This window comes from Phasianus colchicus, chromosome 9 (genome assembly GCF_987193195.1).
Source record: "Phasianus colchicus chromosome 9, bPhaCol1.hap1.1, whole genome shotgun sequence".
NCBI lineage: Eukaryota > Metazoa > Chordata > Aves > Galliformes > Phasianidae > Phasianus > Phasianus colchicus.
This window is the reverse complement of record NC_143444.1, coordinates 16267486-16281925: the sequence shown is the minus strand read 5'-3', so window position 1 is coordinate 16281925 and position 14440 is coordinate 16267486. Positions and strand designations below refer to the sequence as shown.

The window sequence follows — 14440 nt, the reverse complement described above, 5'->3', positions numbered from 1 at the left end:
TTCTCTGCCCAGCCATTACCCACTGTTCACAAATAAACATACAGAGGTTAAAATTTTGCCAGGTACTACTGCAGAAAACCGCCTGAAAAAGAGCAACAATAAGAAAAACACCAAACAAAACAAGAAAAACAGCAAATATGTTGAACTTGAAAGAGATCTAAATCCACTGTAAAAATGTGCTCTCAAGATGTGGACAGGAAACAGTTAAGTCTAACCAATGTAAAGTACCCTGTGAACAAAAAGGCCTACTAGCCAAGTACTGTTGCTTAATGAATTCTACTCTATCCACCAGAAGGAAATAGACTGAAAAAGATTAAAACATGCATTTGCCCAAGCTACTGTCACTTAAATGAATGTAGATCTAAAAAATAAAAATGATCACTTCAAGATCCCAAGGAATCACAAGGCCAGGTCAAAAAAAACAAGGGGAAGGGTGAGGGGAAGAGAAAAATCTTGTATGATTCTTATGCAGTAAGAGGTAGAAGAGTATAAAAAGTCAGAGATTTCATACTTAACAAGCTTTCTTGGGGAGCTGCCTAGTTACATCCCCAGGTTAAAGTTTATGAATACAGTCTAAATCAGTTTTAAAAGGTAGGAAGTTGAGAGACAAGGACAAAGAATCTCTGCTTTAACTTAGCATTTCCTGGCTTTTGTTGGTACAAGTCTGACTCAAGTATTAGGTTTTTGTATTTAGTTCTCTTTTGAAAAGCAATACAACACTTTCCTGCCTAGAACTGTGAAACATACAGATTGGAATGGACACTCTCACACTTTGGTGCCAGGATGACTATTTTACAAGTTCAAGGTAGACAAAGCATTTTGAATGCTGACACAAATCTTTGTCTTGTTTTTATTATTTTATTAGCTATACCTTTAATAGATTAACAATAAAAGCTACCATTTCACTTGGAGGAAATATTTAAAATTTTTATTGCATGAGACAAAAATTCAACATCACTTCCTTCCTGAAATTTTCGAAACCTAAACATTTACAGTAGCAGTAAGGCAGTCAAAAGAAGAGAACAACCTCAGATTTTTCAAAAACTGAGTATCAAATACTACTGCCACACCAGTAAACACCAGAGTTCAGCAGTTGTTCTTTTTTAATGCTAACTAGTGTCTATGTTAAAGCAGTAAGGAGTGAATCCTTACATAGCAATTGTTAACGTTTTTGCAAGTCTTAATGTGCAAAGTGACACTGTTTTGGAATTTAAGTCATATTTCAGTGTCAACATAATACATAGTAGTCAATTACCAAAAATGTGTAAAAGAAAAATACCTTAAAATATGGTAACACACCAGGATTCGTTTTGTTCTTCCAAAAGTTCTGTTTCACTGCTAAACATCTATGCCTTGCATTTAATTCTAAAGCAAACAAATATCACCATTAGTTTGAGACTCACCCATCAATCTGGGAGCTCTGGGTTTCAAAAGAACATGGTTCAATACGAATACCTTCCTTTGGCAAACTTTTCACAAACTCTGAATACTGCTGACCAGGGTCATAAAGTTTGGCACTCTCACAGAGCGACTGGCAGTTCACTGGAAGAGATACAACCTGTGCATGTTGCAGCTGGAACAGGTTAACCGTTACCTGTTAGAAGAAGAAATATTCCAGTATTTGTCTATCACTCACTAGGTATTTCTCAAATGAGCATCAAGACAATTTAAAGAAAACTACTAGAAAATTCTAGGAAATAGTAAAAATTGTAGGAGTGGATTTCGTGCAGGATTCCTGGATGTCTACTGCAGATGCTTTTTATGAGGCAGTATTTCTCTTTTCTTCTCTGGCTTAAGAAACACAGCAAGTAGCAAAGAGTTCCAGTGGTTTCCTACTTTGGATTGAATAGGATAAACAGCATGGTTTATTGCTACCAAAAAGGCAATTTTCACCCTCTGGAGGGAATGTTACAAGGGCTGCTCTGAAAGTTATGTCTCTACCTCATTATGTTTATCCATGATATCAGAGGTGGATGTCGGTGGTATGGCAGTTTTCTTTCACCCTTAAGAATCTGCAGATACCTCTACTTAAAAATTAGGCCAAGTCGCCTTACTGCCAATTGTATTTTAAAAAGCATACTTACAGCTTTAAGAGTTAGATCACACTGGTAAATAAGTTCCCGAAGCTGCGTTAAAACATCGCTTTTAAAACTTTCCAAATCACTTCTTTTTTCTTCAACTTCTGCCATGCTTGCTTTATAGTATTCATTGGCCTCTTCAGCCTAGACAAAACACAAGTAAAAAGGGTTGATGGACTATTTGCTACTAGAAGGGAGAAAAACTATAAGCACACACACAAAGCACAGCCTGTAATGGAAGATTCTCGTTTAGGATAAAAGCCTAAGTGAACATAGCATGATTAAAGTGAAGAATTATGAACAGAACACTTGCTCAGATGATCTCAGTGGGAAAGCATGAGCAAAACCAATAAGTAACAAAAATTTGTACTTTTTGAAGAGCCTCCTCTTCTAGCCTTCGTTTTTTTTCCAGTTGCTTGCTGACATCTTTTGCAAAGCTTCCACTTGAACTAAGATGTTCCTCTTCAGCACGAGCAGTACAGGATTTGGCCTTTTCATATTCATCCTGACGCTGTGTATATAGCAACTTTGCTTTTCTTAGAGAAGCTTCCAGCTCTTGCTGCAGATTGCCACAAAAAAAAGCAAAATAATGATTTAAACTTTTCTTGGTTATTTAATGTTTTAAGATGTTATACACAGATCTGTACTTTGTAGTTTAAACAAAGTCATAGAAAACTAACCTCTTACAAATATGAATATGCTGTAGAATTGGTAGTAACATTCTACAATAACTAAACCCTACAGATTCTAAACGTGAATTGAAGCACGTAACATGAGACAGCCTCGCTTGAAAGAATTAACCTTCTGAAGAATTTGAGATTTAACACTATAAGATATGAAAAATACCAACCATTTTTTTCTGTTCACGCTGCCAAAGCTCCTTGATTTCTTTCCTTTGTCTATCCAACTCATTTTTTCTTCCCAGAAGAGGCTAAATAGGAAACATTGAGTATGTAAAAGACTTAGAAGCAGAAAATTTGTTTTTCAAAAAATCTGTGCTGTTACAAAACTTCTTAGAAATCTGAAAAATAACTGTCATTTTCTGTAGCCTTACCTGCACAAACTTGTTAGACTGGAGAGCAGCAGCTGTTTGTTGCCGAAGTTGATTGTTCTCAATATCATTTTGAAAAGCATTAAGGAATATTGATTGGAATGGCATATAATCCTAAAATGACAGTAAGAAAAAACATTAGTATTTTAGGTAATGCAGAGGTATGCTGACATCATAAATGTCAGTAAAATTGAACTAGACTTCCTCTTGCTTAATGAAGTATTAATGTGTGTGTGGAGGTCATTTAGATACGAACATTGAAAGCGACTGATTTCTCACTTACATTTCATTTTACTAGGAAAATTCAAAGCCTACAAGTCTAAACTACAAAACATAGAAGACATAAGAGGAAAAAAAAACATCTATCCAAATTTTCATCGAGGATGAGAAGAGAAAATACAAGAGACCTTTTACAGTGAGTTGCATTATAAATCAATTTCAATTCTGTATCAAACAAAAAACCAATCTATTCCTCAATGTCCTAGAATCTTGTCTTTTGAGAAAAGCCTCCTACTCACCTGGGGTCCAACTACAGCTTTAGCAGTTTCAGCCATTTTTGCTAAGTTTTTAGCACACTCCACTTCTGTTAAAAAACAAAATAATCACACATTTAACCGTTCACTGTAACGATTACACCACATGCTAAATGCATTTTACATTCTTCCTCCAAGAGATAGGCTAGGACCACCTTCAATTTGCTACAGGCCTTTAATTATAGGAAATGGATAATAGTTCTGTCCATTTCAGTGGAATAGCTTCTAATTTAGAAATCACATTATTGACAGTCTGCAGCACAGGGGCCTGACAACAGATTTAATTCCATCATGACAAAGCTGATTAAATACCAAAAAGAGCCACTCACCCAAGCTAAGCTTTTTTTCTACCCATGCGACTACATCCTTAGTATATTTTGACCACGCTTTAGCATACGACAGAGCTGATTCAATTCCACTGTCATTCCTTAGGAGCATGCTGTCCACCTCCTCTGCTCGAAGATGTCCTGAAAATAAAGCATCAAATGCAAAGGAGTGAATTTTAGACATGACCACACACTGAGTGCAAAGCTAGTATTAGCCAACTGTGAATACTTAAGCAGCTCTCATCCCAAGTTGTTCTTTAATGCCAGTTGACTCTAAACAAGACTGACAGAGGTTTTAGAACAAATTAAAGGGTCATAGTATTCTATCTTTACTAGTCACATGGTCAGCATAACTTTCTTTAAGGAAGAGACCAAACAAAACATTGGCTGTACAATGACATACAGAAGTGCTTTGGGTCTTGTTTTCTTTATTTCTCCCCCCCAAAAAAACATCTCCAAGTGGTTGTTCACAGAAGTATAAAAGCTCTGCAATAGTATTTTTTTTTTTTATGGTGAAGTCCTCTGGAATTAAAGGCATTACAAGCAAAGTGACCAAAATAAACACAATTCTGTATCTGTTTTCATTAAATATTAAAGGAATGACCTACCTTGAATATCATCCCTTTCATGCAGTGAACCCCCAGACTCCACAGAGAGATTCTCAAAAGACTGGTGTACAAGAAATAAAAAGATCAAATTAGAGAAGAAAAGCAGAACAGGTCTTGCTAGAACTAATGGGTTAACAAATTCAGTGACATCACCTGCCCTTTGCCCCTCCCCCATGTTTTTTTTGTTGCAAATCAAGCAAGAAATTCCTGTGATTTCCTCTCATCTAGTATAGGTTTGCATCTAAGCTCCCACAGCTGTTACAGAGACATTACAAATAGCAGAATATCATGACATACCTTTTAACCAACCAACTTGAAAGGTTGTAATGAAAAAGATGATTTAACACACTGGGTTAATATTTAAATGATCAGTAGCTTTTATTGGACTTTTTTGGACATGCAGCTTTGGGTGCCACAAAATGAGGAGGACATGGAACTATTAGAGAACATCCAAAGGAGTGCTACGAAGGGCTCTAGAGGAATGGCTGAGGTCCCTGTGAGTGCTCAGCCCAGAGCAGAGCAGCTTCAGCTCCTCACAGGGAGCGGAGGACTGAGCTCTGCTCTCTGTGACAGCAACAGGGCCTGAGGAAATGGCATGGAACTCTGTCAGGGGAGGGGCAGCTGGGGGTCAGGGAAATGGTTTGCACTAGAGAGCAGTGGGCACAGCTCTAAAACTGTCAGAGTTCAAGGAGCATTTGGACAACACTCTCAGACATAGGGTTTGATTTTTGTCTGGTCGTGCGTAGATTGAGGAATTGGACTCGATGATTCTTGTGGGTCTCTCCCAACATGGGATATTCTGTGATTCCCTACCTATATTTCTGAAAGCATTTTACACAGACCTATTGTAATATACATGTAACAGACCATTCTACAGCCCCTTAGAATCCTGGATTTCTTCCTTACGGGAATAAAGCTATGATTTTTCCTAAATTACTTGCAGGTGTGCACTGTAGGCATGACAGCTGACTAGTAACACTTTCTAACGAAGCACTAATAATCAGTACAACTTAAGAATTTAATCCAATAATAAGCAAATGGAATTTACCTTAGTGTAAGATTTTATCCCTACCTTTGTCCAGATGCAACATTTTGCCACTCCTTTATTTATGCAATCAGGGCTGTGCTATAAAGCAGGCCACTGAGTAAGTGTAAGTGAATGAAGAAGTCTACATACTGAAAACCTCCCCCTGGCATTTAAATATTTATGTATGTTAAAGACCTGCATCACTTTAAATGAATGAATTACTCTGGGAAACTCAGAAGCAGAGAGCAGGCAGAAGATAAAGACAAAGAAATATCTGCAAAGTAGTCTTAAGCTTTAGAAGAACAGTGTGCTTCCATTTTAGATTTTGGTGTTTTTTTTTTTTATTTTCAGACAAAGTTAAAATGGAGAATGGTAGCAATGGTGCAAGAAGGGTTTTTTATTTTTGTCTTTCTATTTAAATGTAAATAGGAACTCATCATAAATAAGAAAAGTCCCTGGACAATCACTGTTTGCTTCACAGCAAAAATAGTTTTTTCATATATCTGAACACGCAAGGTATACACTAGTTGCACTACATTCAATCTAACAGTAGGGTAAAGAACAGCCCAATTCCTAAAGAAGTGGAAGACTTCAAACAGTTGCTGTCTAATTGTAGAGTTTTAGTGAAATTGAATAACATTTTTAAGAATAGGTAGGAAATCCATCCCTAAATTCTGATTTTTTATTTTGTTGATATACAGCTTTGAATGCACCAATATTCCATTATGTAGAAAATGTGAACAATCCACAGTTCTTATTTTGGTGTCAAGCAGTACCGCCTTAAAGTAGCTTCTAAAGTGAGATACACTTGATAGGAAAGAATAAACAAGAAAATAAAACAAAAAAATATATCAACTCAATAGGTACTTAAAAGTTCTGGTCCTAAAAAATTACTTCCCACTCTGTAAGACTAAAATCATTTTAGTCTTGAGGACTCTTCACTCATTTCCAGCAGTTCAGGCACACAGTCTTGTTAGGAGGTCCCCAATTGAACAGGCAACTAAAATCTTTCTCCTTAATTAACCCTCAAGCTATTTACGTGTTAAATTCTACCCGAATGCTATGCTCTAATTTTTTAAAAGTACAGCTAGTTCCTATGTTCAACTACTGACCATATACCTCTACAAAAATGCATAGTTAATATAGCTACTTACATATTCTGCATTTAACTCCTCTTAATTCAACTTCTAGTTGGCCTCCAAATTGCTCTCTGAATAGCAAATCCAAATGAAATGTTTCACGTGTTAAATACTTATTTATTCATCTGAATGCAACGTAGTTATAACAGGACAGATTTCCCAGAAATTGGACTACGTTATCCTACCTGCTCCAAAACTTAAAACTGTTCCCTTCCATGTTAGGAAAAGCAAACAACACTACAAAATGGGGCCTTTAAATATAAGCTGATGACTCCTGGAGCACCTAGACTCGAATTGCTTCTTGATTTCACTGTATACTAAATTCCACTCGATTTTCCCTTACCTCCACATTTAGAATCATGAACATCTTATTCCTTGGGTATGCATTTTTGCATTACAAAGCCTTTACAAGATTAAAAAGAAACCAAATTCATCACCTTCCTTCTTCAGATGAACTGATTATAAATGAAACGATTTGAACAAGTACAAAGTTACTTGAGATGCAGGCTTGTATACTATTTTATCTCATGTTTTGTATCAGCAGCCTAATCCCCTTTGTATGCCTGCCATAACCAGTTTTCTGAGTAGTCTTCTTTCCTCTCTATGCCCTCAGGAAAGATTAATTTTGTAGCAACTACAGTGCTAGAAGACATTTTGTGATCATCCATCTTTCTCTCATGCGTTATCAAGCACAGTGAAAACGTAAATGTCTGTTTCTCAGCTGTAAACTGCACTGTGTTGCTATGATGAAGTTGCACAAAGGAATGGTAAGTCTTCTGTAGTTTTCAGTAAAATCTTTGTAAGACAACAAGGTGATTTTTCACCTTTCTACAGCTTCATTTGTCATATGCACCAATTCTCAATATACTTTCATTCTAAAGTAATTTGAATTATTTACCTGAAAATCTGATTCTAGATTAGCAAAAATTCTGAATATAATTTCATTTTATTTTTTTAAATCTTGCATTCTGAGTGTTTGTTTACAAGGCAGTTTAAAACCCTAATGTTTTCATTTGACTAACTGTAAGCTGACACTGCTATTTTAAGCTTTCTTAGTGAACTGTTGAAACAACTATGGTAGGGACTGGGCTCTGGAAGAACAATAGGTTACTTTGTAAGGAATAATCGCCTTTAATAGCCAGAAAGAGGTCATCAAACCCCAGTTTAACTTCTAGATTAGATATATATAATTCAACTACTCCTGCATGCAAATCATTCATTCATTTAAGTATACTGCATAAACTATTTAGTTCTTAAAAATCTCAAATATGCTTACAAGCAGGTTGTTAATTCTAATATTTCAATGCGAGTCCAGTTGAATCATCATCAACATTTGGAACTTAGAATACATTTCTGTACCTGAAATTCTGAGGACTTCATCTCCCCCCACTGGATTAATTTTAACATTCAGAGGACTCAGAATGTCCCAGGCATACAGTGCACAGAATTTCAGTGAAAATGAAGGTTTCCTTTAAAAGATATGATTTCACACTCCAATAGAAACGTGGTTAGCCTACCCGACTTCTCCGAGATACAGGAAGTCCCAGCGACGAGCCATTGTCTACATCTCCCATAAGGAAGTCTGAAATACTACCAGGAAGACAAAGAACTGTTACTTCATTACTTACCCTAATCTCAGACCAGTGAGAACAAAAATTCAAATAGTCTCTAATACTCTTTGGAAGTTTTGCAAAAACATTTTTGGAAGTAGTTTTGAATTCCTTGCGATTTCATACCATCACTGCTTTCCTTGTAAAGAAGAAATACTAACACCATGGCAGAACAGTAGAAATATTATAGATAAGGTTAATATAAGTTAATGTATCAGATAATATTTGTCTAAAAGAAAATAAAAGGTTTTGTTGTTTAATCTTAATTTGATTCAGCTCCACTGAGCTCTTAAAATTCCTGAATTCCAACTTACACGTTTCCAAATGTGAATGCCAACGTTTCAATGGAAGAAAATACTTCACTGAAAAGTTCTCTTTTGTTTTCTTCATTAACTTCTTTGAAGTTCACCGCTAAGGAAAAAATCAAAACCAAAGGGTGAGAGGTGGAGTCAAGCAAGTTCACCATGCCTGACAACAAATTCATACATAAAGTAACAGAACAGGCAATATTGTATTTTTAATGTATTTTTAAAGATTGTTCAGGAAAAAAACTTAAACGCTACAGGAAAGAAACAAACACCATCCAGATGGCATTTGTGAAACAAACACAATTTCCACAATGCAAACAGATTACTTTCTCACATCCTGCATCTCCCCACTTAAGCAGCAGCTTTTTGTGAAAACACGATGGCAACATCAGGGGAAGAGAAAAACATTTGCTATCAAGCATCAAAGCACAGCAGCAGCAACACCACAGAACAACTCGCAAAAAAAAGGCAAAATATTTGAGCAATTTCTTGTCTCCTTTTCTGGGTAGAAATTTCAGAACAGGAGCAATAGTTCGAAAGTCCCCTTCCCAGTCTGTATGCAGTTCTGTGCATGCCCAGAACACAGGATTTCTGACTTGAGTATCAATAAACAAAAAGCTACCAAAAGGTAATGTCCTTTGCAAAACACTTCAATGGCTGCTTCATCATCTGGCAAAACCCCCTCAGGCTGCTAAAAGTGAGAAGAAAGAAGGCAGAGCTATCACTGTTTCTAAATAGGAAAGGGAAAAATTTTGTACAGACTAAATGAACTGGTGACCAAGAACAGTATTCAGACAATTAAAAGTAACCCTGTAACAGGCTTCCATAACCAACTGGAATAATATGGAGATGAGAAGAGTGATTCATTCAGACTTTCTTTTAACACAACTGCCAGACAAAGGGAAGAAGGAAGAACACAGAAAACAAAAATCATGTATTTATCTAGCTTCCAACTCAATTTCTAAATCATTGGCCACAGGAATTTTTGTACAGAAGTCAAGCATGCCCCTTTGAGCAAAAGCAGAGTCCTCTAGATGGAATTCTGTTTTACTTCAGTACAAAATTCTACATTAGGAGTTATGTTCAAAAGCTTAGTTTTATTTAAGTAACACAATATTCTTCATCATTTGCATACTTAAAGTACAGTAATTATTATCATATTTTTCAGAGATACTACATTGTCACACAAAGCTTTTCATCACTTTTAGTTTTATTCATTCCTACTTCCAAGACTTGTGACTATTAATTTATCCTTTGTACATTTCAAGTACGATTGTGCAAATGATGGATCGTAACGACTTCTAGAAGTAGGAAAAATTTATTTTAAACGTTGGCCATTCTACAGACATTTTCTCAACAAATTTAATTAATAGACTTTAAGATTAAAGAGCATTCAAGCTTCCTGCCAGGTGCCTAAACACTAATGGGTAACAAAGAATGCACAGCAATCTGCCCCCCCATTAGATTTCCTTTGTGAAAGGAAAAGTTTTTAACCAGTGAATTAACAGAATTGAATCCATTTCTTTTTATACAGTATGCCAACAGGCCTGAACAACTTTATAACAACCATTTCAGTACAAAGTTATTACAGAAAATACGTATTTGTCTTTTGGGCTATTTCCGCAACTACTTGCAGATCTGGAAAAATGTGTTATAACAAGCCTACAGCAATACAAAACACATTACAAAAATGTTAACAGTCTTCATAGCCACAGTTCACTGCTACATTAATGCTACCCCACCTCCTCACTGCTCTGCTACACTTTGTGATTACACAGAAGTCCTTGGAAATCTGTTCAAAAAGAGACAAATAAAGCTCCACAGAGAACAATTTCTGGACAACTTTGTAAATACCAGTGGTTTAAAAAAAAAAAATCAGGTTAGTTCAAAGCCTCGACTTTTCAGAGATAACACTGCTAATAAACCTCAACTTCGCATTCCAAGTCAGTAAGCAGCAACCGCTATTATGAGATCTATTGATTAACAGCAACTAATGACTGGAAAAATCATTTGAGTGCCAGCGTGACATGCAAATTGCTTCAAAATTAAAAGGAACTGATAAAAACCAACTGCACAGTCAGAGCACTTACCACTGCAACATTCCTATATCCATTAGCTGCAGAATCTTCAGACAAGAGCAACTCTTTCACTTTGCTAATGAGACATTAATACAGATAAACTCTCCCTAAAGAAATGTCGCCTGTTTCACTCTGCCTTCCTGTTCCAGGAAGCGTTTTGTTAAGCTATACATATTGCCTACCAGAGAAACTCTTTCTTTTCAGGATCCACCACAAAGCAAATTAAAAAACTGAAAATTTTTTCAGAATCACCACATCTCCCCTCCCCCTCCAAAAAATTAGCCCTATCTCCAATTCAATTGAATACAAACAGCTTTCTTCTTGCTTATAACCGCTGGAATGCTGATGTACTTAACATCAACTTTAAACCAAGCACGCTCTTTCCCCAGGACATCCTGACTGCACACAATAGCTACTGACAACAATGAACTATAGTAATACTTCCATGTCTGGAAATGACAACTATCTATCTATAGTTCTACACATTTCAAAGTGGGTATGCAACATAGCAACGCTTTAAAGTAAGACTTCAGATGGCACATGATGAGCTTAGAAAAATTATTGGGTAGCAATACATTAAGAACTGGAAGCCAGTACCTGAAACAAACCTGGTCTGCATTAAAGTGGATCTGTATTTGGAGAACTAGCAAAATCATGTCCAGACTGAGGTATCCTCATCAGAATGCTGTCCAATACTCTGAGTTTTACCTTGTGGGTTTTAACTCACGCCATCAAAGCTTTCTGAATCAATCACAGAATGGGCTGCAGAACCAGCAGTCACCACAGGTCTTCAGGAAGCTGCAATCCCAGGAGATGGCACAGTGCCCAAGGACACCTTCACAAAGCTTTGGAGACTCAGCAAAGATGCTCTTGAGCACTGAGGCTAAAGTGCAGCCAGCCTTTAAGAGACAACTCTTAGAGAACTTTCTGTGATCACAGTGTACAGTGCCCTCCTGTCCCCCTGCTAGTCCAAGGATGACACAGCCCAAGGATCCAGGGGACACAGAGTCAGCAAGAGCTCCCTCACTTCCTCCCCCTCCCCAGAGACTCGTGCAGGTCTGCAAGCAGCATCACTTCCTTGCCAGAGGCGAGCACAGCCAGGACACCTCAAGTACAGAGTGCATAACTTGCTCTCTGCTAGTCGGTTTTCTCACATCTGACAGGCTGATGGGGTGCCACTACCACCATCCACTTCCCCCGACAGGAATATAACTTCAATCCATACTTCACTAGCTGCCTTTTAAGCACAAAGCCAATAAGCTGACTTGTTGGATCTGACCATCTATGCAACCTGTTTTTCTTTCCTTAAACTCCCAAACACTTTCAAGAACCCTTCAGAACTGTTTCAAAAACAAACACCACTCAAATAAAAACAACCAAAACCAGAAAAAAAACACCAAGTGTCCTCCAAAATGGCAAGTATTTTAATGCTTGTTATTATTCTGTACTTTAAAAACAACTTTAAAAACACATAAATAAAAATCAGGAGTAAAGAGCAATAAAACACCAACTGGAAAAAGGAAAATAGGATTCCTGGGATCTCAACAATGGTGCAGGCTGTCCAAGCACCCCAGTCCTATGGTTCTGTGTCATACAATTCCACCAACCTGTACTTACAACCAGAACTGGCAACCTCTCCACTAGCTCACTATAACATAAATTTTAGGAACCGTTTCCTACTCACCCCATAATGAATTTTGTCTTGTATTTACACCACAGATAAACCAAATTGAAATTATTTCACCTTACTGTACATATATAGCAGATGCGGAACTGATACAAGAAAAACATCAGCAGGAATTTCTATTAAGTACAATTTTCAGCCTCAGTAGAAATCTTTTTCTATTCTAGTGATTCAACTAAGTCAAAAGGTGGAACTTAAAGCAAAAGAACACTGCAGCCTTGAATTCAGTATGTGATCATGAGAACCACGCACTTTGTGTTGCTTGTGGCCCTCAACTATTTAAGGATACCAAGTGGGAAAATAACTATGACTGTGTGCCAGACTGGAAAGTAACTTCCAGAAGCAGGAGTCTGAACGGGTTCCAAGTAAGAAGCTTCAGTGCATCTCCGTTATTCCAGATTGAGATGGCATTTAAAGAGACGCTCTTCAGAAAACACACAAGCAAGCATGGATGAGGAGTACAGTCCAAGCAGGGAGACATAGCGAATCAAGTCATGTCCAGCCTGTATTAGCTAAAAGTTTACAGCACCTGGCAGGATTCACCCCACAGTACTGAGAGAGTTAGCAGACATTATAAAGCTGGACCCATCTCAACAATTTACCACACGTCTTAGGAGCCCAGAGAGCACCCTGCTGACTGGAAGTCAGCCAGTGCTACACCAATCTCTACAAGAAGAGCACGAGAGAAGACTCAGGAAACCACAGACTTGTTAGCCTAACCTCTGTCCTTGAGAAGTTAGAGAGATTACTCTGGGTGCTATTGAAAGGCATTTAAATAACTAAGCTGTTATCAGGCATAGTAAACATGGACTGAGAAAAGATAAATCCTGTCTTAGTGATTTGATGTTCTACTACAGCAAGGTTACTTGGTGAATGAAGAGAAGGCAGAGGACGTGATCCTTCTGGATTTTAGTAAGGCCTTTGATATAATCCCTCACAGTAGCCTTCCAGACAAATTGTCCAAACCAGAGATGAACAGGCACAAGCTATGCTGGGAGATCAGGCAGAGCTCAAAGGGTTGTAATGAACAGGGCTATCTCTGGCTGCTGGCAGGTCTCTGGCTGAGTTCCCCATGGCTCAATTCTTGTTCAACAGGCTAGTTCTGTTCAATGTTTTTAATCAATAGCCTGGATACAGCAGTTGAATGTGTCCTTAGCAAGTTCGCTGACAATACTGAACTGGAAAATGCTACTAACTGGAACAAGCTTCCTAGAGAGTGGCTGATGGGCTGCCCCATGCCTGCCAGTATTCAAGAAGCATTTGTATAATGCTCTCAATAACATGCATTAACTTTTTATTAGCCTTGAAGTGATCAGGCAGTTGGACTTATCTTTGCAAGTCCCATCCAACTCTATTATTATATTCAATTAAAGGTATAGTCAGAGAAATCAAGTGGCCTTTTCTCCCTCCATATTTTCCTACAAGCTCACTTTAAAATAGTCATATCTAACATTACTTGTTCTGCCAAACTTCAATCTCTGTATCAAGATTAAGGTAACAAGCTATAGCTAGTTTTTCCTTCAATCTAAAAGAAAAAGCATTAGACAGCAAAAGAACAGAACTGCAAACATAATGAATCAAAGCAGAATCCTGCAACTCCAGCACATTCACGCCATTCCCAGTGGAGCACCTGAGACGTGAATGAGACAGCTTCGAATGAGGAGGCACAAGTACTCTAATTTTTACTAATACTCGAAACATTCCCACTTGCAATAGTTTAAAGGGGGTGGTATCTGCACAGGACACTACATCTAGATCATAGTGCAACTTGTCAGACTTAAGAGAATGCATCACAAGCCAGATCCTCAAGTCTTCTCACAGTCACTGTTTCTAAAGGTACTCATTCAGAGCGAAGGCAGTTACTTGCTAAAATCATCAGCTGACCCCAAATGAAGCTCCAAATACAAACTAGATTTGAAAACCTGACATTCTGCAGAGGTTCTCAGACAAGTTTCTAGAATCTAAAACAGTCATGTTCCTATTTTTGAGAGGGAAAAA

General features: G+C 37.5%; 1 protein-coding gene across 3 annotated transcripts in view; it reads right to left on the bottom strand.

Moving 5' to 3' along the window:
• Positions 1–14440, bottom strand: part of ARHGAP29 (Rho GTPase activating protein 29) — a 74701-nt gene that overhangs the window by 8864 nt on the left and 51397 nt on the right. For all 3 annotated transcript variants that reach the window (XM_090146325.1, XM_031614869.2, XM_090146326.1), the window contains 10 exons: positions 8687–8783; positions 8280–8352; positions 4597–4657; positions 3992–4129; positions 3648–3712; positions 3133–3243; positions 2929–3009; positions 2449–2637; positions 2085–2222; positions 1404–1594 (listed from right to left, as the gene is read on the bottom strand). In XM_090146325.1, the coding sequence (XP_090002451.1) occupies positions 1404–1594; positions 2085–2222; positions 2449–2637; positions 2929–3009; positions 3133–3243; positions 3648–3712; positions 3992–4129; positions 4597–4657; positions 8280–8352; positions 8687–8783 (1144 nt within the window). The remainder of the gene's footprint in view (positions 1–1403; positions 1595–2084; positions 2223–2448; positions 2638–2928; positions 3010–3132; positions 3244–3647; positions 3713–3991; positions 4130–4596; positions 4658–8279; positions 8353–8686; positions 8784–14440) is intronic.